General features: G+C 38.4%; 1 protein-coding gene across 1 annotated transcript in view; it reads left to right on the forward strand.

The window, feature by feature from the left end:
- The first annotated feature begins 7,064 nt into the window (after positions 1 to 7,064).
- gpc4 (glypican 4) overlaps positions 7,065 to 24,628 on the forward strand; it is a 39,191-nt gene continuing 21,627 nt past the window's right edge. Inside the window, exon 1 of the mRNA XM_081382961.1 lies at positions 7,065 to 7,360. Coding sequence (XP_081239087.1) covers positions 7,207 to 7,360 — 154 coding nt within the window. The 5' untranslated portion in view covers positions 7,065 to 7,206. The remainder of the gene's footprint in view (positions 7,361 to 24,628) is intronic.

A 24,628-nucleotide genomic window follows, 5' to 3' on the forward strand; every position in this document is an offset into this window, starting at 1 on the left:
TGAATCCATCTTCAAACCAGTTTGATCAGAAACGATACTGATGCCCATGTGTACATAAAGCTCCATGATTTTTGGCCAAGGACGAGAACTTTTCCTCTTCTCAGCCTCAAGTCTTACTATATGAACCTCTTCTTTTATATATTTTGTGTGGACCTGAGGATTTCAGTATCCCCTACCACGCTCAGACTATGAAGTCATTCTTGCATGAAGAGCATTACATACACATACACATACAAGAATCATGTTCTTTCCCTCCATGCTCATATGCCACACAACAGCCATGTGTTTTACATTGAGCATCGCCTCCCCTTTGCTATACACATGCAGTTTTACACAAAGGCCAAAGCCTTCTGGAGGAAAAGGAGCTAAATCGCTTTTGAAAAGACAAAGAGGCTCAGCTTTTGTGAGTGAATGGGCACACTTAAAGAGAAGGAAGCGTGACTGACAGAGTCTGAGAACACGTACAACGTACAACCCTAGTGGCGCAGACTGTCTCTCATACACACTGCAGTGAGCTTCTCCTCGGCCACTCATTTCCTGTGCAGTAAATGACCCTTGGAGTGGAGGACATCAAGGCATCGGCATGTCGTTGTGAAACCCTCTCCTTACAGCGCGACACAGCTGTACTTCATTTACAAAAAAATGCTTTTAAACTGTTTTATTAGAATGCTGACTTTCCCTTTTCAGAAATTGTGGTATTTTATAATCTCTCTTTGATTTAGTCTCTCATTATCTCTCTTCCATTTCCTCTAACCTTGCATTATAATCGTGTGATTAAAGCGTTCTCTTAAATGGACACCCTTCCTGTTGTTTCTTTTCCTCCAATCCTTTCGCAGGTCATCGTAGCATTTGCATTCAAGGAAAGATGCAGCATGTTGATGGCTTGATGGATCTGTGCATTTGTAAGGTTTTCTGTTTCTGGATATCTCCGTATACAAAGGGCTAATGCTGTCATTTTAGATCAGAATGGGAAACCTATGGACATTGTTTTCCTTTCATAACCTGTGACGTAATTCATTACTGATCTCTGTGCAGTGCTTAAAGGCATGTCATCTTCTGTTAATTGTGAAGAAGTGTTTTAAACAAACTGAAAGAATCAGCCTCGTTGTGTTAGACTCCACCAAATTGGAATGATACACAATGTTTTCAGACCTTACCGATTTTTATTTGACTAGATTACAAATCATTCATTTTTTCCTTTTTTATATATTATTTCAAAGCACCTTAACAAAATAATTTTAAAGGTGAAGAGTGTAATTTATTTATTGTATTTATTCATTGTGTGCTATCCAAATCCATTTTTGACGTCCTTGAGAAGTGTAAACTCTGGGCTTTTTCAAAACACTGTTTGCTTAAGCGGTCGTGTCAACTTCTGATTCAACCAACGGTTTGAGTTTGGGGCAGAACTATCTGATTGGTCAAGTGTTTTGGGAATTCCAAAATGTCACGTTTCACCTTCATTTTGACAGTTTAATGCATATAACTATTGGTGGTTACACTTTTGGCCGATTATTTTCAAATCCCCAAAAAAAGTTTGCTGAAAGACACACCATTTTGCCTCATCCGCCGGACTTTACACAGATCCATTTTTTGTTAAAACTACAGATCGAGCTTCCGCACTTTGGTATTCCCACTCGGATCAATAGAGGGGTGCCACTAAACGTTTTTGGCAAAAGGAAACGCCACAGTTCATTTTCTATGTTTCCCCTATTAAGGTAGCACCAACTTCAGAAAACGTTTCACCTTTCTACAGCATAGACAGCCTAAAGTTTTATCAAAAACCAATATTACTAGTGGCGAATTACCCATGAGTTCCTGTCCTGCTGAAACTTTATCCTCAAGTTTAGTTTTGTAACAGACAAAACATTTTTTCTTGTAATATTTTTCAGACTACCAGTCTTTACAGTGAGAATGGTGTTTTCTTTAAGGTGAATACAGTGTTTTACAACACACGTCTCGCCACATCTTGACAACGTTGGTCGCATTTGACTATGAAATCTTTTCACACATTGCAACTCGGTCAATATTATGCTTCTTGCCAGGCTGCAGTTATGTTTTTATGTGATTCTTTAGGAGCAATGAGATCTTTTGTGCCCCCCTCCCCAACAGGCCAGTGATACGCAGAGCTCTTGATATGGTTGACTGGTGCGCCTTCACTTATCACTGGCTTCTCTGCAGCTTCCCTCACAGGTCTCCTTGTTCGTGCGCAGAGTCTTGAGGGACGATCTTTTTGTGGCAATGTCTGGATGGTTTGATTTAGCCCTCACCGACTGATAATTGTGCCAACAGTGCCCGCTGGGACATCCAGACACTTGGATAATGCGTTTTGCCCATTTTCTAATTCAAACATTTGTTTTACTTTAGCTCAAATTTCTCAGTAATGCTCTTTTGTCTTCATTTTCACAGCTGTCCTTCAGATCCACAGCCTAGATAATGATCTGTGGGGTTTTATCCTGAAAATGTGGTGGTTATTTTAATGAGTCACAGGTAGAGGCCAATTGTAAGCCAATCATTTCCTGGTTGCAGCAATTGTTTCGCATCTGTGTAAACTTAGAACTTCTGTTTATTTGAGCTTTCTGTTTATTTCACATTATAAGAAATAAATCAAATTTGAGTTTAAGTTCTTACACATTAAAATACCACAATTTTATGTATTCAGAAAAGATAGTCAGTTAAGGGTCTTTTGCAAGACACTGGATATTTACAGTGATATGCTTTATGTAAAATTGTAAAAGTAATAAAAACTAGGCTGCAAGAAGGCATCATACATTCAGTTTGAAAGAAAAAAGCATACAAACTTTAAAAGCAAACTATGGCCGAGGGATTGATATACAAAAATCTCAGTTTAATTGAAACAAATAGCTTGTTGTCATTACAGTATGTATTAAATGAAGGATGTGCTTTTGCCAGTAATGGAATGTGTCGAGTGCCGTAATTAAACTCTGAATTCTGCAGTACTGTTTATACTGGTACTGATTGCACAGTGGGGGTGCATTCAGGGGCCATTTGGCACATTTGAGTACTTGAGCTTGGCTTGAGTCGTTCAATAACCAGAGCGACGGGGGAGGGGGGTAAAATGGAGCCCTTGATTCACTCCAGGGTACAGTTACTCAGACCTTATATTAGTGGAGAAACTGTCCTGCCTCTACATGCTCTTCTGGGAAACCCAGTGTACAGAATGTTTGATTGTCAATACAGCTTTTCAAATGTCAAAAATGAACATTCAGAGTAAAAATACTGTTTATTTGTGACAAAAAAGTACATGTGTTATCATTTAAAAATTCCATGTAAATGATAATCAAATAAAAAAATTAAAGTTGCAGTTATGATATTGTTTTTATAGTTTGTTTGTGAAAAACTTTTACGGAGCTTTCTTTAAGTTTCACACTAGTGAATGTAGTGTGTATTGTACTGCATGTGTTCATATCATATCTATATGCAATTCTCATTCCAACCAGTTGAGGAGTGTCTTTTCGACATTCAGTCTTTCAGTAGTATCTAAAAATGCATGTTTTCCTACATAAAGTGAATGCAAATGAATAGCATCAACATTTGTCTTGATGATCTCCTCTCAGCTGACCCAAGCTGTCAGACACACCTGTGGTGCCTCACACTTACAGTTGCAAATTAAACCTTATTTAGTCAGTGTTTATATTCTGTCACCCCTCCCCACCCAACCACACACATACACACACACACACAAACAATCCCCCGGTGTTTTTAACAGACTTCATCTCGTTACTATCCTAATCTGACTGCGAGGGTGATTTTTCAGTATTTCGTGGATTCAGATCCTGTAGTGTCCCTCTGGTCTTTTCTCCCCTAAAGCAGTGAAGAGAGGCCGGTTATCAGGCGAGAGAGCAGCAGAGGGGCTGAGCGGGGCTGTTGGTTACTCTCTGAATGTTAATGGACGAGTGAGAATGGGCAAACAGGCCCATTGAAATGCGCAGGTTGAATGTTTTCTTAGGGTAATAAAGTGGCTATACAGGGATCCCCCATTTTTAGGACCAACTGGTCTTCTTTGTTTAGGGTGGCACAGTTAGTCAGGCTAATTGTGCTCTACAGAAATTGTTACTAGTTTATTGATGTTTTTGTGATTCTGCGGGTGAAAATCATCTTCATACTAATGGGCCACTATGATAATGCACTCAAAACAATATATATATTTTTTGGTGTTTGTTCAATTTCGTTAATTAAAACAAGCTAGAGCGACACATTTCTTTGAAAATTCATCAAAATGTAATTGTCTGCAATCAATTTAGGTTTGTAAAGTGGAAATGTACTTAATCTATCATTTTTGTTGACCATGACAATCTAATTAATAAGTAATTATTTGCATTAGTTATTTAATCTAGTACTGTACTAAATAGAAATATTAGTATTTCTATATTAGTTCTAATATTAGTATTCTAGAACTAATATAGAAATACTATTATTTATTTATTTTTAATAAAAATAAATAAATAATAGTATTTCTATACTATTAGGACAATGTTTGGTATATATATATATATATATATATATATATATATATATATATATATATATATATATATATATATATATTATGTAATGGAGATATATAATGTAGTAATAATTTAAAAGTAAATAATTTTATAAATATAGGATATAGTGAATTTGTTACATTTGGTAAACTAAATCAATTAAAATGTATAGCCTATATTTTTTTTCCAGAAATATTTAATAAAGTAATAATTATTAATTAAAATGGAAATAATTATTAATTCTAGATAATTATTGATAATTATTTTAACAATTATTAAAATTCTAATTTAGTAACTTCATTACATAAATTAAATTAAAATCTATACTTTTTTCATCATTTTTGGGCATTCATTTATACACAAATTGAATAGGCTACTTTAAGTACAAATTTAATAGGCTACCTAAAGTTAATTATCATTTTTTAAGTGTTCTGGTTTATTTATAATGTTAAACACTGATTTAACTTTATTTGAATAATTTATTTGAAAAACAAAATTATTTGTAAAAAATAAGACTGTACCAAATGTTTAATATCAATAGCTTTAAGTGTAATCAGTCAGGAACCGATGAACTGGCAGAAATTTAAAACAGATTTGTATCTTAACCGCACATCTTTTTGTGCAGTAGCATCGCAGAGCTGTGGATTTGTCCGTTACTAAGTATTCTGGGAAAGAGAGTGCTCACCTTTGTTTTCTATTGAGTAGCTATAACACCGGTCCACTCTCTCATATCCACAATCAACAGACCCCAGAACCTCTCCGCAGGATCTCATTGGCCACTGGCTTTCTCAGCTTTGGTCACACAGCATGAATGGGGTCGGCTGAGGAATGTGGGGACACAATAGTTGGAATGTCAGTTTGCTAGAGCTCCCCCCTAGACCATGCATAAACACACACCACACACACACACACACACACACACACACACACACACACACACACACACACACACACACACACACACACACACACACACATACATACACACAGCCACAACAACACATGAAACATGCACATGCTCCAGCACATCCAGACATGTCAAAGTGTGCCCTCTCTGCTGGTGCACTTCAAGGTTAAGAATGAATGGAAAACTATTTTCAATGTGAATGAAATTAAGGAAAAATAAATCACTGCATATAACGAAGGCCACATGAAAACCATTTGAGAGAACATCAGGCATCATTGCTTATAGATACTTACTGTAGAAATGATAGAACAATCTGGATCATACTACTTTCTCATCTATAAAATAATCCATAAAGGAATAATGATGATCACAAATTACATTTTTGCCTAAAACAGATTATCGCACTAATTTAGGCAAAAATGCAATTGCTGCATATGCAGCAAATTATATGTGGTCCTTCCTTTCCAAAAAAAGCTCAAGTCTCAGGATTTTCACAACAACCACATTATGCACAGTTCAAAACCGCTCTAATTATGGCCTGTGTCATTGTTGGAAAGACGGGCTGCTGTCCCTGAGGACTGTCATAATCTGAGTGAGATGTTTCGGTGAGGTTGCTCATTATGGAATGAGATTCCACCGAGTGTCTCTCTCTATGTTTCTTTCAGCCTCTCTCTCCCATTCTTCAGGGCTGTCGTTGAGCTGCTGGCCACACCACAACCTTTGCAGATCTGTGTAACATTTCATGACATGCAGACATATCAGGAGGTTAAGTTCTCACCTATGTTTAGTGCCTTTCTTGTGAGCTGATTGATAATACAAAAAGACTATCTATCTATCTATCTATCTATCTATCTATCTATCTATCTATCTATCTATCTATCTATCTATCTATCTATCTATCTATCTATCTATCTATCTATCTATCTATCTATCTATCTATCTATCTATCTATCTATCTATCTATCTATCTATCTATCTATCTATCTATTTGTACACCTGTCTATAGCCTATATAAGCATCAAATAAGTGGCAAAAACTCCTGTAAAATGTCAACAATCTACTCAGTACAGGAATGATTTGAACAATTATGTACATGAGTGCTGGCAGACTGTAATATTCTAAGTCAGTGTAACCTCCTGCGCGCGCCATGCTCCACCCCGTGTGTTTCGCGTGGCCAGCTCTCTTTGTCCGGAACTCAGCTTCGTGCTCGCGCAGTCCTCCTGACGCTGTGCTGAGATCTCGCCGCGCGCACAAGCAACTCCTCGATTCCCACTCTGCGTCCCGACTGCACACCAGCGCGAGAGGGGGAAAACTTTCCTTAAACTTTTTATCTCAATTTTCTCGCTTCTTCTTCGACAGAGCAAACTGCCTCGCAGATCCTTTTCAATAGAAGAAACGGGTTAAGAAGTATCTCGCCTTTACTTCATTGAACATGTGTGCGCGTGCATAGCGCTGGACATTGAGCAGATTTGCTTTTGTTTTTCTAAAAAAAAAAAAAAAAAAAGTCCTGACTCCTGACTACAAACTCCTGACTACTTTGCTTTTTGTTGTTACTTTTATTCGTTACACACTGCGGGATTGTTTCGCTCGTTGTACTTTTTAGAGGCCCGGTTTTTATTGCTCAAGAAAATCCAGTTCGCGAGATCCGAGCGGCTAAAAGAAGTTCAGCAGGGACGCCGCATCCCCATGAGGAAATCAGAAGCGCGAATCAAAAAGATTTCGTGACTGAACTTTTTTTTATTATTATTATTATTACTTTTTGGTGTTGCGGCTACATTGCTCAAGCAGTCAACGATGAAGATGTTCGTTGTTTTTACTGTATGTATGTCGGTTGTGGTTTTGGCGTCGGCTCAGGCTGAGCAAAAGTTAAAGAACTGCAATGAAGTCAGAACTGCCTACAGTTCGAAAGGTTTCAACGTCAACGATGTTCCCAACAAAGGAGTGCATGGTGAGTTACACTGATTTCATTTACCTAAAATAGTTTGTGACAGTTGTTTCAAGAAAGATTTGATTATAAAGGCTTTATGTAGTTAATAAAGCAAGTTGTGTAAATACACAATCGGACAAATAAAGTGAAGGACATAACAGTTCGACGAGGTAGGCTGCAAATGTCTGTTTTGTATTTTCTAAGAAAGTGTATAAAGTTTACAAAACGGCCCAAGTTTTTCTCTGTCCACATTGATTTTCTGTAGTTGTTTAAAACTTTTATTTTCTAATACGCCCATTGTTCACTCATCGTATCGGCCTTACATTTCATTAGGTCATTATGGTGACTAACATAGTAGGCTACATGACGTACAGTGGGCTATGGGATAGTTCACCAAAATAAATTAATACTGTCTACACGTCCTCATTTTGTTCCATACCTTATTTCATTTCTACTGTGGAACATGATGATGTTAAGCAGAATGACAGCCCCAGTCCCCATTCACTTGCATTATACGAAAAAGGGATGCAATCAAAGTGAATGGTGGGACTGTCATTCTACCTAACATAATATTTTGTGTTCCACTTAAGTAAAAAGCCAAAATGTTTTGAAAAAAAAACACGAGTTTTGAGTACATCCCCGATTTTTTATTTAGGGTGAACTGTCCCTTTAAGTCGCTTTCTCCAGTTTACATGTACGTTACCGCACTTCGGATTGTAAGTAGGCAGTTACTGCATCTTTTAAACGGGATGCAGCTCGTGATTACATTTCTATAGTTACAAGTGTTCCGTCGTTCCTCCCCTTGCACCCCCAGCTGCTGTCTTTGTTTCAAAGTGGTGTACTTTGTCATTGTAAGCGAGAGTCAGTCATCGGACAGTGATTGTCATTCAGACGCGCTAATGCTCATGTAAATGCGCTGATTTTATCTGGAGCGGGAATTGGGGCAAGGGGGTGTAACAAGTTGCAGTTTTTAGCTCCTCTTCAAGGTTTGAATGAGTGGGAGAAAGTAGCCCCGGGACACCTTTTGGGTTTATTTACTGACTGTTTCCCGTTAAATAAAAGAGAAAGTTTTCCTGACTTGGAGGTCAGTCCGAATGCTTCGTCCAAGGAGACCTCTACCTGTAGGCCACTCTCCATTTAGGACATTGAATCTAATCATAAATCAGTGCACAGACATGAATGAAACTCACTAGGTTACACTCATCTGAAATCTGAAATTGGCGTGACACTGCAATTATGTATTATAAAGTTTCAGGCAATATCACAAAAGCAAGAGTGCTGTTGTTTTTCATGCTGTTTGGGAGTAGGCCTATGATATTCCCTTTATACAGCAGTTTACAACTTTTTACAGTTTAAGTAGTTATTAACTTGTGCTTCAGGCAAAAAATAAATAACCCAATTAGTTTGTATATTTCTTCTCAGACAGTAAAAATAGCCCCAAAAGAAGCCAAAGGGCGCTTTGAGTGTCATTAAGCAATTCAGGCTTTGATCCATGTGTGGACAAGAGTGACAGCTTCTCACTCCTCTCTAGGGGTGTAAATTGGACATTTCATCACATTGATTCTAGTACGATTACGGTTTGATTAGATTCAGGGGCCTGCAAACGATATGCAAATTCTACGACATTATGTGCCTGTTTTTAAGTTTTTGTGAATTTACAATTGCTGCCAAAATATGATATAAAAGTTTACTTGAACTTCCTGCAAATTTCAAATTCTAATTTGGACATCCTCAATGAAAAATAGTACTCTTAACAGAGAAAAAAAAAAAATCTTATAATTCTATCACATTTTCCCCCGCATTGTTGCATAATTGTTAGTCATTTAATTGATGCACTGCTAAAAGCATTTTAAAATCAGTCAAATTTAAGGACCTGAATGAGCTTTTGTGTAATGTGTATTATCTAATGTAATCCTATAATCTCGATTTTTACCGATTAAACCAAGTGAATGCATGACTGCAGCTAGGTGAAGGGGAACAATTGAGCCTTAATTTTCCCTGTACTTTACACCAGCCCAACAGATCCATTGTCTTCCCTGGGATGTCATTGTAATGCAAACTTTGAGTGTTCCCCAACATGTCTGCATTTGTCATGTTTTATTGTGTCAAATCACCAGTTTTGTTGCGATTGCTGTAAAGAATGAATTATAATGGCTCATTTAGAGGGTAGGTTTGGGTGCCATGCGTGTGTGTGCCTCTCACAATGGTGCACAAAATGCGTCGGGACCCTGTGCAAGACTGACCTCAGTTAGCATGCCTTTGTCAATAAGAGACTGAGATAATTGATACAGAGAAAGTGACATGGTCTGCTTTCGCTGAGGGGTGGAGGTTTTTAGAAAGGAAAAAAAAAAGGAAGCACAAAAAGCCCTGCTTTGGCTTAACAATGTCTCCTGTTGCTAGGGAGAAAATGGTCCACAGGAGAACCTAATTGAACTGGCAGTGGCCCCCTGGTTCTGGCTTTCAGAGCTGGCCCTCTTCACCTTGTAGTCAAAACAGGTCTTCTTTATTCTTCTGTAGTCCTGAAGCACAATTCCATCTTCATGGTTTGAGCCAGTCCTAAACGTAGCACTAATCAGGCAAATGGTCAAAATTACACTCCATGCATGATGATTATTCTGCGTTCCAGCAAGTCATTAGTAAGGGTATTATTATTCATAAACAGAATAGTTTTTCATGTCACTCACACTAGTCAAGAAAGACTGGTCGTTTCACTGTTCTTTGGAATGCCGTTTTGCTTTAGCTGGAGTTGTAAATCAGAAGTTCAAAATGTTATGGCTTTTGCAGGCACTGCGTCCAACACGGCAAGATTTCCTGGAGCTGCTTTTGATTTGCACTGAAAGGATGAGAAATTTTCACTTGCTACTTATGCAAAATGCCTTTACCCATAAGGGCTCACAAAATGGAATTGAAACCAAATTCAGGAAATAGTTTGGTTCCTATTTTTTTTTTACAAATGTGGTGTTAATGCACGATTTCCTTCCTTTAATGCTATTTGTGTCTTTAAATGTTAGTCAGAAGTTCATTAGAACCATAAAACTCTATATATTTATATTCTTGTTTGGCTGAACTACCACTTTAAGTTTTGCCTCTTAACCTCTTGCTATTTGTCTTACAAATGTGGTTAATGTATGATGATGAATTACCTAAATACTTCACAACCCTTAAAGCATAAATATTTTAAAAGCTAATTGTGTCTTTAAAGGCAAGGTAGAAGTGTAAGTATAGCAGAAATTTTATGGTTTTAATGAGTGAGTCATATCGTGTTTAGGAATAAGTTCGCCGAGACCTACATTATGCTACCAACTCAAATAAGCTGTACCCAGGTGAAGGTTGTGGTGTGAAATTGGTGTTGCAAAGTTTTTGTGTGTTTCTCTGCTTGATAAGCTTGGTTTTTGTTAGGAGATTTTGAGAGCGGGGAGCTTTTGGTTAAGCAGAGGTGAGATCTTTCTTCATGGTCAGAGTGCCTCTCTAGATCCTCTCAGTTTGAGAGGACGGTGGATTATTGCACAGCTTCATAGTTCTTTAAGCCCTGAAGTACATAGATCCCTGCTGAGGACTAAACAGTGTCCTCCAATCCTCAGCTAAACCGAAAGCACTGCAAAGCCGCACTGCTTGTGATAGTTAGATTGGCCTAGATGTCGTAAAACACGCGTGTCAATTGCCTCCCGCCAAGTGGCAGGCGGCCCATCTTCAAAAGGTTCGCAGGAGGGGTGGTTAATACTGACCAGATTGGGATCTCGCCTTGTCAACAGCTCCTCATAGAGATCCAGCAGAATGCTTTTCCCTGCTCGGGAAAAATCTGCTTTGCTTTATAGTTGGCAGTTTGCTCTTATGTCATGCCTCAGGTATGGACAATGGCAAAGATCAGACATGTTTCCTCCCCTTTCTCCTGAAAGATTCATCCTACTCTTAATTACTTCAGTCCATTATGAGACTCTGAGAGGCGATGACTTCACTGGCCTCTTGATATTGTACAGATCAGATCTGAATTGGACACACTTAATCTTTGGCCTGTAGCTTAGATGCATCAAGAAATAGATACATTTTTGCATGAAGTTCTACCCTTTTTCCTTTCCCTTGTGTGTTTGTTTAGTAAATACTTTTAAAAGTTGTAAAAATTTGATAATGTTTTCAGCTACTAGGGATGCTCCGATCGATCGGACGCAAAGCGGTATTGGCCGATAATCACATTCTATGATTTGATCGGTAGTCACTAAATTTGGCCGATCTCACAAACCAATCACAATTTGATGAGGTAAAATCGTGAAAAGTTGCCGTCGACATGCATGTATATAGAGATGAGACTTTTGCGCCACGCTCTGATTTATAACTTCTTGAAACATAGGGAACCATAGTAAATCACGCATCTTTATTTAGAGCCTCATGGAGTGATGTGGCATGCTGCGTGGCTAAAGCTATAGGACTTGCGGGATCCGATCGTCATTTGAAAGTTCAACCAATGGAAACTTGATCTCGGGTATGGTGGGTAGGGATGATGTGTTGAGACCAATCGGACATTGTTTTTTTTTTGTATAGTTACTAAAATTAAGCCATTATTTTTATGTATGCCACTTGAAAACACTCAAAATCATTAAAAATGCCATCAGGGTGAAAGGGGTGACTGTCAATAGAGAGCTTTCATATCACTTATATAGAGCTTCAATGATCGGCATCTGAATTGGCCAAATACGATGACAAGAAATCGGTAGTTAGTATCGGCTGCAAAATTCCTGATCGTAGCATACCTATCAGCTACTGATGGGATTGCAGAACTCTCAGCTGTTGTGTTTTGTACAATGTCTAAATCCATTATGCACTGCACATTTCCCCCCAAAGAGTTGGTGATTAGATATAGAGAATAGATATGAGCTCATTTGTTGTAGTCTTGCATCCTCTAAAAATGCAGAACAGCAGGTGTTATTCCACCTCATTTGAACGTTACATATTAAAGCATGGGAGTTCATCTCTATGCAGTCAGTGCATTACAGGATAAAAGGTAGACTTGAATTCAGTAAAAGTTGGGTAAAAGGCAAACAACTTCATTTTTCCTCAACTGACAGTCAGATGGGTTGAGTGTCACAAGAAGTTGATCATCCCAGAAAGAAAGTTCATTTATGCCAAGTTAATGAGACCTCTGTCTGCCACTGTGTCAGATCAGAGTGCCCCGCCACACACACACACACACACACACACACACACACACACACACACACACACACATACACTGCTCCAGCTAATCAGAGGAAAATCTCGCAAGTGCGATAATTAAAGAACAAATCACATTAGTTGTCACTGTTGGCAGCCGTGTGTGTGTACTATTAAATAAAAACACTTCAATATTTTGTGAATTATTAGGTTTACAGTGATTATGCACATTAACTTAAATTTTAATAACAAATTTTTGTAACAGGGTTACACCCTGTGACGCAAAGCTGAATTTTCAGCATCCTTACTGAAAAGTCACATGATCCTTCAGAAATCCGTCTAATATGCTGATTTGCTGCTCTAGAATATTTGTTATTATTGTCAATGTTGACAACAGTTGTGCTGCTTAATATTTTTTGAAAACTTTTTTTTTGTTGTTGATGCATTACATGTGATGCATTAAATAAAAATCTTTTGAAACATTATAAATCTTTACTGTCACTTTGGATCAATTTAATGTATCTTTGCTGAGTCAAAGTATTAGGCTATTTCAAAATATTACTGAACAAAACTTTTTAACAGTAGTTTTTACAGTAGACTTTTTTTTATAGTTTTTGTTTGCTTAAATAGTCATTTAGTTACAAATTCATTTTAAATGTACTAATTTTAATATGAGTTCATTAAAAGTGCTTATTAAAAATAGTTTTAAAATAATTGTTTCTCACGTCGCACAGAAAAACATTGTTTTTGATGTTTAAATGTCAACTATCCTTTGCGAAATATTGAATTGTCTGTAGATGGGTTTTTCCTGCTGTGGGAGAGACTGAAACAGAGCTGATCTGTGCGCTGTGCTCTCAGTGACCTGAACCCATTTGAAAACAGCCTGTAATTCAGTTTGGCTATCAGAAGGAAGCGGTCTTGTGAATGTGAAACAAACAATGTTTGGTCATGAGCAGGTAGGAGGAGAAGTGGTAGTGCAGTGCAACCTGGCCAACATACTCTTATGGTAATTCATAACTATTTTACGTTTTGGTGAATTGGTGGCTAATTCAGATCAGGCTGTACAAGCTGATCTGAAGAAAGTCTATTTTTTTAGCTCTTACTTGGCTTCCTCTCTAAGCCCCCTGCACCCAAAAAAAAAGAAGAGGACCTGGTGGGGGGTAAGTGTAGTGTGTGGGATCAATGGGGCACCCCTTTTAGCCCAATTCTGCCCCCTCCTTAGCACATTCCACATGGGACCACCAAGACCTCCTCACTGGGACCTCAGAGCCAGGAGCAGCAACAAAGACTCAGCTGGAGGATCTTCAACAGAGATTTGACTGACTGTTGAATGAAAGAGGAAGGAGTTTTGACAGACAGAAAACGGTGGCAGTGAGAGGCAACTTTACATGTCACTAAGAGGAGCTGCCACCACATATGAGCGAGAGCGAGCGACCCGCTCGCAGGGAATGCGAAGAACGCTCCGAAACGTTGCCCAGGGTTGGATTCATGAGCTCTGACTCACCCTGAATCATCCGTGCGCTCTGAATGAGGCAGATGTGCACAGACATGAAAAAAAAAATCCCCAAACTTCCTCAACCCAAGACATGTGTCTCTTGTGACAATTGTTAGTGTAGATTGTGGTTTTCCCTGAGTAAATCTGGCACAGTACAGAGTGATGTCGGATGGGTGCTGTGTAATATTGGGCCCTGTGTTTGTGGCTTTCCACACTTGAAGGCAGATACAGGCTGGCACTGAAGTTCCTTGTTAACACTTCCCATTTGCATGCTGTTAAATCGACACTCCCTGGGCCCCCAAACTTGGCCGGTGGGTCTGTTCCTGTTCCCTTGCATCCCGCTGGATAGGAACAGCTTTGTAGGAAGTGTCTGTGCCGAAGCAGCTACTTTTTTCCCTCGCTCTCTCTTATCCAAGTGTTATCCCCTCGTTCTTTTCATTTGCCCCACTCTTTTCACCTCCCTTTCTGCTCTGTGTGTGGGAAGCTTTCCAGATGATTTTAATACCAAAACAGACTGCTACAGCGATGGCTGCTGTTTGCTCAAACCCTTCCTCCCGTGGCTTTGCCATCAGGCATTAGCATGGCCGCTATGTGGAGGAGTATTCAAGACTGACTAGAGTCTGGAACTTTGGATACAGTTCTCCACTGGGACATTCCCTTGCCCTCATTCCTCTGCGAAAGCTCCCTGTGTGTGTTATTTGAGAGGTGGTGTCTTTTTTTGTTTTTGTTTTTTGAGCTGGTTTCAGTCAGGTCGGTGTTGGTCCTCCAGCTTTGAGCAGTGCTCAGAGATCTTCTCCCAAGATTCTTCACATCATATTTTTTTTTACACCTCAAAAAGCTGCATAAAATCAACCAAATGATATGGATACATGTAAATGTATGGCATGTAAAGGTTCAACGACTTAAAGCTGCCGTCGGCAATTTTTTTTTTATCATATTCAGTGAAATCGACATTATAATCCAACAGAACAACATAAATAAAGTGGTTTTAGAAAAAAACCCGAGCTTCTAACTCCACCTGGAGCGTGTTATTTGTTTTGCAAAAATCCACCGCTCCCGTCTCATCGGGTCCAATCAGCGCTGGGGGGTGTGAGATCTGACTGTCAATCACATCGTGCACACGCCACAGTCACAGATCCCCTCTCCCTCGTGGCTTGCGCACGTTTCAATATCACATGCACAGGACACGCCTGAAGTTCGCCTGAGATTGTACGAAGCGTGATGGCGGAGAGAAAATCTACTAACAAGCTTCCAATTCCTCTGTTATTGCTATATATGGATAGATTAGCCAGGGCAGCCTACCTCCGAGTCCATGGTGTTGATCGATGCTGAAGAGACGCGGCGTTCACAGAAAATCAGGTACACACGCACTGACGAACACGACGTCTATGGGAGGGTGCTCGTTGGTAGTGGGGGAGGGGCATGAGAGTTGTAAACATTCAAAATTTTCAAGTCAACCAATCTGCCAGACTTGCCGACTGCAGCTTTAATGGTGACCATCAAAATATGATGAAAACAGCACAACCGTTTTCAACATCGATAAGAAGTGTTTCTTGAGCATCAGATCAGCATATTAAAATGATTTCTGAAGGATCATGTGACACTGAAGACTGGCGTAATGATGCTGAAAATATAGCTTTTCCATCACAGGAATAAAACACATTTTTTATATATTCAAATAGAAAAGTTGTTTTCAGTTGTAGTAATATTTCTTAATATTACTGTTTTACTGCATTAAATATTACACTTCTTTCAAAAACGTACTCACCCCAAATGTCTCGACACAAAAAGCACATACAAATAAATACTATAAGTCGATAACACTTTAGAACAAAGTTCAAATCATTAACACTAGTTGATGTGTTATAAAACTATATCCATGAACAATTTTTACAGCATTTATTATTTTATGGTTATTTCATGTTCATAATTCATTAACTAATGTGAATTTATGCAACTTAATGTGAAAAATGTATTAGAAAATGTAGGAAAAACAAATTATGATTAATAAATGCTGTAAAAGTATAACTAACAGTGGACCTTAATGTTAATAAATTAAACCTCATTGTAAAGTGTTACTAAACGTGATATGATTGTATCAAAACAACCTTAATGTAAAGCAATAATGATAATCATGACTATATTATGTCTGTGGTTTTTCTCCTGCCTCTAACAATCATTTAAGGCTGTTTTGAGAGCTGAGAGATGTAGGCCAGGGGCTCATCTGGGTTTTGGGCAGAAACCCTCAGCTCTGGGAATGTTCCAGATTTCCTGTAATCCCTGCTAATTACTCCCACGGCCAACATCAAGACTCCCCCTGATGAGCCTCAGACCAGGACTCGTTTCAGCCCGCTTATATACGACCCATTCGATTGCCTAATTCTGCACCTCATACACATGTAAAAAAGCCTTTGGAGAGAATGGAGGATTGAGGTGGTGTGTGTTCGTGCAGACGGGTGGAGGAGGTTGAAGAGCTCCCTCACAGACCTCCGTCAATTTAACTGACGAGGTGATGGGAACTCTTAAAACGGTCATCAAAACCAAATGTCTCGGCTCCGGTCCCACCTCTGGCTCCGACATTTAAGTGACTTTTTTCTAGTCTAGTATGATTGTTCGGTTTGCCACAAGTCACTCATGCAGACCCTGGATGAATGTATTTGAGGTGGGGCAAAGTCGTAGCAATGATTTCTCTGAAAAACAAAATGGAGAACCGACCTGAAACCCAAAATGGCCACATTTGATCTCCTTTCAGTCTTTGAGCGCAGAAGATCCTCTTATTGGTTGATTTATTTACATACCTTTCTATATATATTATCCTAGATGGGTGAGATGTCAGTCAAAAGCATCGTAAGTTTATCCCGGTATAGGTTTACTCCGCCACAATCACTTATTTCTGCCGCTCTGCCCGCCAACTTCACGGCTATCCAGTTTCCTAAGCCCAACAGGTATATCAGAATCATTGTTGCAGTGTTGTAGATTTGAGGACTTGGAAATATGATCTTTGGCCTGACCTCATCCTGCCCGTGGGCCCCTCTCTTTCTCTTTCCCCATCCCCTCTTCTCTCTTTCTAACACACAGCTTACACATTACCTCGATGCTTGTCCGTCAGTTTCGGCATCTGGTGGATTTCAGCCACCCTTAGATGTCGGGTTATAAACAGTGTCAAAGAATGGCTAGGTCTTCTGCTGGTTTGCTTTATCAAGGGGGATAAAATATAGCACTCCTGCGCTAAAACCTTTCATATGCTGAAGGTTAAGGAGATGTTTTGTTTTAAAAAAAAATGGATTTTGAGAGTCAGGAAGAATATGAGTGTAAAAATAAAGGGGATCTAGACTTGAAGAGCTGTACAGTGAGCGTGTTTGTGGTTTCAGTCGTATGCGGCTTATGGTAGGCTTGCAAATTTCCAAACAAGACATGCTCTGACCTAGAAATACCCCCTTTTTGAACCTCAGGTTGTTTGTGTGGATCTTCTAGGGCTGTTTGAAGTGAAAGAGCTCAGTTCTGTACAGTAGTTGGTTCTGAGCGTGCGCTCAAGGCATACTTTTGGTTTGAATGTTGAAACGCAAGTAGGTTTGTATATATATATATATATATATATATATATATATATATATATATATATATATATATATATATATATATATATATATATATATATATATATATATATATATATATATATATATATATATATATATATATATTAATAGGTTTGTGTGTTGTATATGCTGTATCTCAAACAGTAGAGCGTTGGTGCTTGCAACGCCATGGTCATGGGTTCGATTCCCAGGGAAAGCAAGAACTGATAAGAATGTAAATGTGTACCTTGAATGTAATGCAAGTCGATTTGGATAAAAGCGTCTGCCAAATGTATATTCGCATCTTTCAGTGAAAGCACGCTGTTGCTTAGTTTTTGTTACATAGCAACTAATCTGAAGCATCAACTTTCATTTATTCCAATTTGTATTGAAGAATTACAAGGAAAGATGTGTTTGGGAGGGGTAGTAGGCATCATTTTACATTTTGCATCATTATGTGTTTACCTCTTAGCATAACTTTGTTACTTTGCGTTACAGCAGAGCTTTGGTTTGGGGTTGTTGATGTTTGAGGGGAAAAGTAAGTTTTCTGCAGTTCCCCTAGAATGTTTGTTACCGTTTGACTGATTATTTTAGGTGATGTATGCATTGTCACTGCTCAGCCAGGCCTGCAGTTTCTCACGTTGTATCTTCCCACCCCCTGCTAACCTCTCCACCATCATCCATCTGTGTGTGTCACACAGTTTTGAGGATTCCTTCATTGTAGCATCAGAGTGAGCTGTGTCATCAGCTTTCATGTGTTATTTTCTCCTCTTTCTCAACCCCCTCCTCCTCCTCCTCGTCTCTTCCGGGTTTGTACCTTTTGCCCTCTTTTTCCTCATGGGTAAATAAACGGTGCATTCCAGGCTGTCAGTGTCTCTGCTTACACACCGGCTTATTGTAATTTGTCTTTTATTGTATCTCTGGCTGGAGGTATTGGTTGGGGGTGTGTAATTGCTTCCAACTGAACTTTGCTCCATTTCATGGAGCCGCTGTGTTGACTTCTTCACCACGTCCCTTACTCCGCTCTGTAAGGATGAATCAACTATGTTCTCTGATATTTCCCTCAGACATGCACTGACATAGAAAATTTTACCAGTGCTAAATTATGGTGCATACACGATATGATGGCTAATATTTTAAGTCTGTATGTATCTTTTTGTATACACTATTTTGCCTGTTCATAAACAAAAATGCACCAAATGGTGCATTTTGGTATTGGCTTATAAATAAATGTGAATTTGTGAAATGTTGTTTGTTTTTTAAGCCAATAAATTGTAGTCAAATGGTCAGGAAAGCTCACATTTCTAGTTGGTTTATCTATTTTTAAACGCAAAAAAAAAGTACTCTGAGCCTATACAACTTTTTTTTTTTTTTTTTTTTTTTTTTATCAATGGTACACTTGTGTTTCTTTTTTTAAAGAATATGGGCATGTATAATTTTTTTATGCCGATGGTTCATAGTGTTTGTTAAATTATTTTAGGATAAGAAAGTCTGAAAGATTGTATGTAGATATTGGATGTCATTTGAAGCACATACACACTTAAAAAATTGTTGAAAACAAAACAAACTGATGTTTTCTTTACACATCTTTGTCTGTAGTTAAGTGTTAAGTGTTCTTCCTCTCAGTGCCGGCCCGAGCCTTTTGGGGCCCCTAAGCAGAATTTGATTTGGGGGCCCCCTCCCACCACGCGGAGTCACCTGTGCTTGACGATTATTGACACAAATGTCACGCTATAATGTTAAATTATAAATTAATACAATGAGGTTATGTATTAATACAAAATAAATACTTCATAAAAAATAGATCACAAAACAAACTGTCACAAAACATATTAAATAAATTATTTGCAAAATATCCTCCAACGTTTTGCAACACTTTGCAGTTTGAATGATGTCTTGTATGAACATGACGGAGTATGTTTTTATATTTCCACTGTTTGATCGCGCCCGCGCCTCACACACACAACACACACACACACACACACACACACACACACACACACACACACACACACACACACACACACACACACACACACACACACACACACACACACACACACACACACACACACACACACACCTCTGTTCGTTATAGCCGTAATAGAATATAATAATAAAATAGTCAACCTAACATATACAAATTACACTGCTCTGTTTAAATTAGTCAGTTGTACAATTCGTACATTCAGCGTAAGCACCGCTCCACTGTGATGTTTCCAAGCACATTTTAGCGCAAGTGAAGAGGATGATTTTTTTCCCCGTCAATATTGGAACGTGAGTAAAGTACAAAGCCTATAATAAAGAATAGTTTACCATCCAAATACATCGCGAATGTTGAAACATTTTGATTCTTTTGAGAGAGATACGTGAGCCCAACGCCGCTTACTTTCAATTTCGCTTTAAATTATTTCGTTTTGGCTTGATTATAGTTATTTTTTTTACTCTTGTTCTGTTCAGAATATTATTACATTTAAAGGATAAATCATTGATTTAAATGTAAATCATCAACCATTGATCAAATCCAATTTTTGTGACATGGCTTAACATACCGTGACTTTGCGCACGAATTGTATATGCACGCGAGGTTATGCGCATGACTCAAACACTGGCAGACACAGTTGTTGTAGGCAGGTATATTGATCATGAAATCAGAATTTTCTTGTCTTGAATTAGTCATTAATTCATTAAATTTATGTCACTTGTTTAAGTTACTTAATATGTAAAAAAAAAAAAAAAAAACTCGATTGTCGATTGGGGGCCCCCTGGTGGCCACGGGGCCCTAAGCAGCCGCTTAGTTCGCGTATGCCTCGGGCCGGCTCTGCTTCCTCTTAACACAGAAAATGTTGAGACACTTTTTTTTTTACACACTTATATGTTATAGTTGAAAACTTGTATGCAATAAAAACACAACAAACTCACATGTAGCTTGTATAGAATTTATTAATCCCACTACTTTTACATAAAAAGTCAACATTTAAAAAGTCAAAATTCTAAAAATGTAAATCAAAATATAGTAATTTAAACATTAACCATTACCGTTGCTTGAGTGAAAAGTTCCTGAAAAGTTAGCTGGATAAAAAAAGTTTGAATTAAAAAATGACACGCAAAATGACACAACGTATTGTAATAGTCATAACAAAAAATGTGTTAAGAATTAACATCCTTTTTGAGAGTGTATAATTACGGATAATATTATCTATTGTTAGGATTGATAATAAAGCACTACTTGTAATTCGCCGCCATGCCGTGCATGTCAACTTTCGCCCATGAGATCTGACCCTGCTCTGTCATTAACTGACTTCCATGTAGTTTGATTGAGAAGCTTCACATTCCAGCTCTCATGAAAGTAATGAACAGCAGAGATTCGTCGATTCCTCTGTTAAACTCCAAACATGCAGTGTCCTGACTTTTAATGTGTCTGTGAAAGAGGCAGTCCAAGTTAAATGATTCACAATGAGGTGACCTGGGAAGTGGTGTAGGCAGGGAGCCTTTGTGAGCGGAGACAAAGCCAGAGACGGCACACTGGGGCGGGAGAGGGAGACGGACATGGAGTGAGAGACTGGAGCGATGTTGTGGAATCTCCCCAAGGACTTCTGGGTAAATGTTCATGGATGGCAGCCTTTTGGAATGCTTACCAGTGGGGAGTTTTAATTGGCCAGAGGCCCTGCTCTGGTTTAGCAATCAGAAATTGACTGGTACAAAAGGATGAGAGCTTGTGGGTGATCGCTCAAGTGTGAACACACACACACAGGCATCAATCTAACATATGTGTGTCTCACCGCACTGATTCAGAGTTTGAGGATTTACGTGGTATTAAGGCTCCCTGCCCAGCATCATACTTTACATCTGTTCTTTGTTTTACATGTTGCTTTGTGCCTCAGTGCACCACAGAAGAGCAGGAGATGGTTTAACTGCTATGCTCTTACCCTGGTTAATGATCACACAACCGTCTAGACTCATAAGCCTGTTATTAAGAGTCGAGTGTTACAGCTTGGTAGTATACGATCGGGACCTTGATTTTTGATTAAAACAACCATATTGCTTTGTTTTTGCACATTTATTTCCTCTTCATTAACCTGCATGGCATCTGAAATGAAAATGTTGGTGGTTTGGTGTTTTGACAGCTGTGTGAGAGATTTTAATCCCTGATTAATTTAAGGAAGCATCATTTCGCACACATGCTTTTCTTGGCCTTGTGGCAGACTGCCAAGTCTCTTCAACTCTAAATCTCCTCAGCTGAAATTCCTAATATCTGAACCATGTCAAAGCGAACCTTGAGTGCTTATTTTATATGATTTGAATAAAGAGCTCAGCAAGAAATGGATTTAAGCATTTCTGTGGGTCTAAATCTTTTTTGGTTATGATTTATGTTGGTTCAGAGTACAACCAGATGTATGTAGCGCTGACTGTAACTCTTGCTCTAAAATGTTACTGAAACAAGGGTAGCTGACATGAAATACTTTTGGTAGGTCAGCATGTCTGAATTAAACAATTATAAAAAACGTAAAAAAAAAAACTAACGACAAAAGTCTGGCATGCATTATTGGAATCCAAAATTACGAGTGAAAACATGAAACGCATCCATGGATCGGTCATTTAGAATAGGCCTAAGTGAATTTTCATTTCATGCTGACTTTAAAAATGTATTTCACACTGCAAGACCCTGTGAAAAGTGAATAATCACAATACTTAAAATATGCATTTAAACATGCATAAATGTGAACCTAAAAAATGCATGGACATGGTTTGCATTTAACAACACATGAACCATTTGTTGAATATTTTTTCCCCACAATCATGTCTGCTCCATTACCTCTGTAAAATCATTAACCATTAACAATTTCATGGTGAGAAAGTCTTTCTAGACTAAACCTGTTGTCCTATTATGAATTTAAATTGAATATTTTGGGCAAGCAGTGATCTAGCAGTTGTCATAGTTGTCATGTTTTGTCTAATCACACTGTGTGTTTCTTCCTTTATTTTGGCTTTACTGAGCACAAGGGCCAAAGTTTGCTGAATGAGCCCTTGGCTGGACTATACAGTATTGTAAGAGGGTTTCCTGCCCTGCACGGGCGTCAGTTGGGCCAGTTGGCGTGGGATATCCTGCTTGTTAACTCAGTTTCCTCATTAATATGACACCTGCCCCACAGGGCTGCAGAGAGATGTGTCTCTCAGAGGATATCGCTCATATCATCAGATTAAATAGCGAAAGGGATTAGCAGCGCTCATTCCAGACACGGTGTGATACGTGACCTCTGCGGATGGATCAACCAGATGGAGCAAGTAAACACCCTACTATGGAAAATGCTCAGTTCAGGATCTGTGGCCTCAGAGGATCAGGGAATAGTAGGTGCTCTCCGTAGAGCAGGAGGAGGATATATCAGGAATGGAAAGGGGGGATGGATTGGAAAAACATCACTCTAATTGTAGGTCAACAGACCTGTGAAGAGTTTTTTTTGCTGATGTTTTTATAGTGTTAGACCTGAGGAATGTGTCCTTGAGCACAGTCTCAGAGCTTTTTGAATCGCCCCCTTCACTTTACCCCTGTGATCAAGGCTGTTAGCGTGTTAACAGCATCAACATGAGCGCATGAGCGCATTGGCCTGTTTTTGAAAAATAGATGATCTTTGCTCTTTTGAAATGAGAGTTTGATCTCTTATGTAGACAAACTCTAAGGTTCGTCAAGCTCATTTATGGAAACTAAGTGGAAAAAGTGGGTCATGTTTATGATGTCAGAACTATCAGTGTACTAACATATGGCCGCTCACATTTATGCATTGTTTATCCAATGCTCCATTTCAGAGCTTGCCAAATGGGGGTTCATGAGGGAACAGAAAGGGTTTTGTGAATTGATGAAAATCTAAATTATATCGAATGTAAATTTTTAAAATAAATAAATTGGGCATGCAGCTATTGTATAGCTTGGTGCGATTATTATTATTATTATTATTATTATAAATCTAATGCTGAAATTTAACTAAAAAACTGTATAGTCTGAGGCGCTGCATGTTCCAGAGTGAATCACTCAGTGCATTTCATTATTACAGGATAATTATCAAATATATTTTTTTATTGATTATTTTATTGATTTTTCTGTTTTTAATAATTAGATTTAAAACATGCTGCTACTAATAATAATTAGCATTATTATCATCAACATCAGAGAGCCGTGAACATGGGATTGTGTCAAATGTTTAAAATATTATCTCAAAATCTAAGAGGGTACTTTAAGTAAACATTTAATGTGTAAGGGGTTCAACTGACAAAAAGTTCTAGGAGCCCTTGCTCCAATTTATCTAGGTTAGCTAATCATAACAGATGTCATTTACACATTGGAATTTACCATTTTCCAGTTTCCTGAACAGTCTTTCATTGATCAGCAAACATAGCCCCGCGCCAAATGCACAACATTGGCTTAGCTTGGTCTTAAAACGCCAACAAGCGTAGCAATGTTTTTTAATCATGCCACAGTGTTTGAGGAAATCTTTTCCAGTGAATCGGCTCATGAATAGCTTACTTAGAGTTGAAGCATTTGGTTACATTTAAGTTTTTAACATCTAAAAATAATTATACACTTCAGCTTTAAAGGTACAATAGCAAAACCTTTATGTGTAATTTAATGGGTTAGTGAAAGCGTAATTGGTATTTAAAAAACTAAAATATGACACTTTATGATGCCCTAAAACAAGAAACCCTGACTAACATAAGTGCTCTAAAATGCAAAAAATAAAATACTGCAAAAGTATAGAATATGTTAAGAAGAGAAAGAGGTAGTCATATAGACTGACAGTGAGCAAGTAAAAGCTTGTCTCATTAAATCTGATGACATTACAGGACAATATGGCCTACGTGTAAGCGTTAAGTGCCTCCTTACCAAGGCCTGTTTTTCTCAGTGCTTCACTCCAAGTGCCATTAAATGACCCCCTTGACATCATCCACCATTTTGTTTAGTGATCGTATGCACCGGCCAGCTCTGCTGTCATTTCCATTTAGCCGTCCTACATTTATTGCAAGTCTCTGAAAGGCATCATTGTGCTGGCAATAGTGTTGTAAACTTGTCATGGCAGT

Source organism: Scardinius erythrophthalmus (genome assembly GCF_964197995.2).
Source record: "Scardinius erythrophthalmus genome assembly, chromosome: 13".
In the NCBI taxonomy this organism is placed as follows: domain Eukaryota; kingdom Metazoa; phylum Chordata; class Actinopteri; order Cypriniformes; family Leuciscidae; genus Scardinius; species Scardinius erythrophthalmus.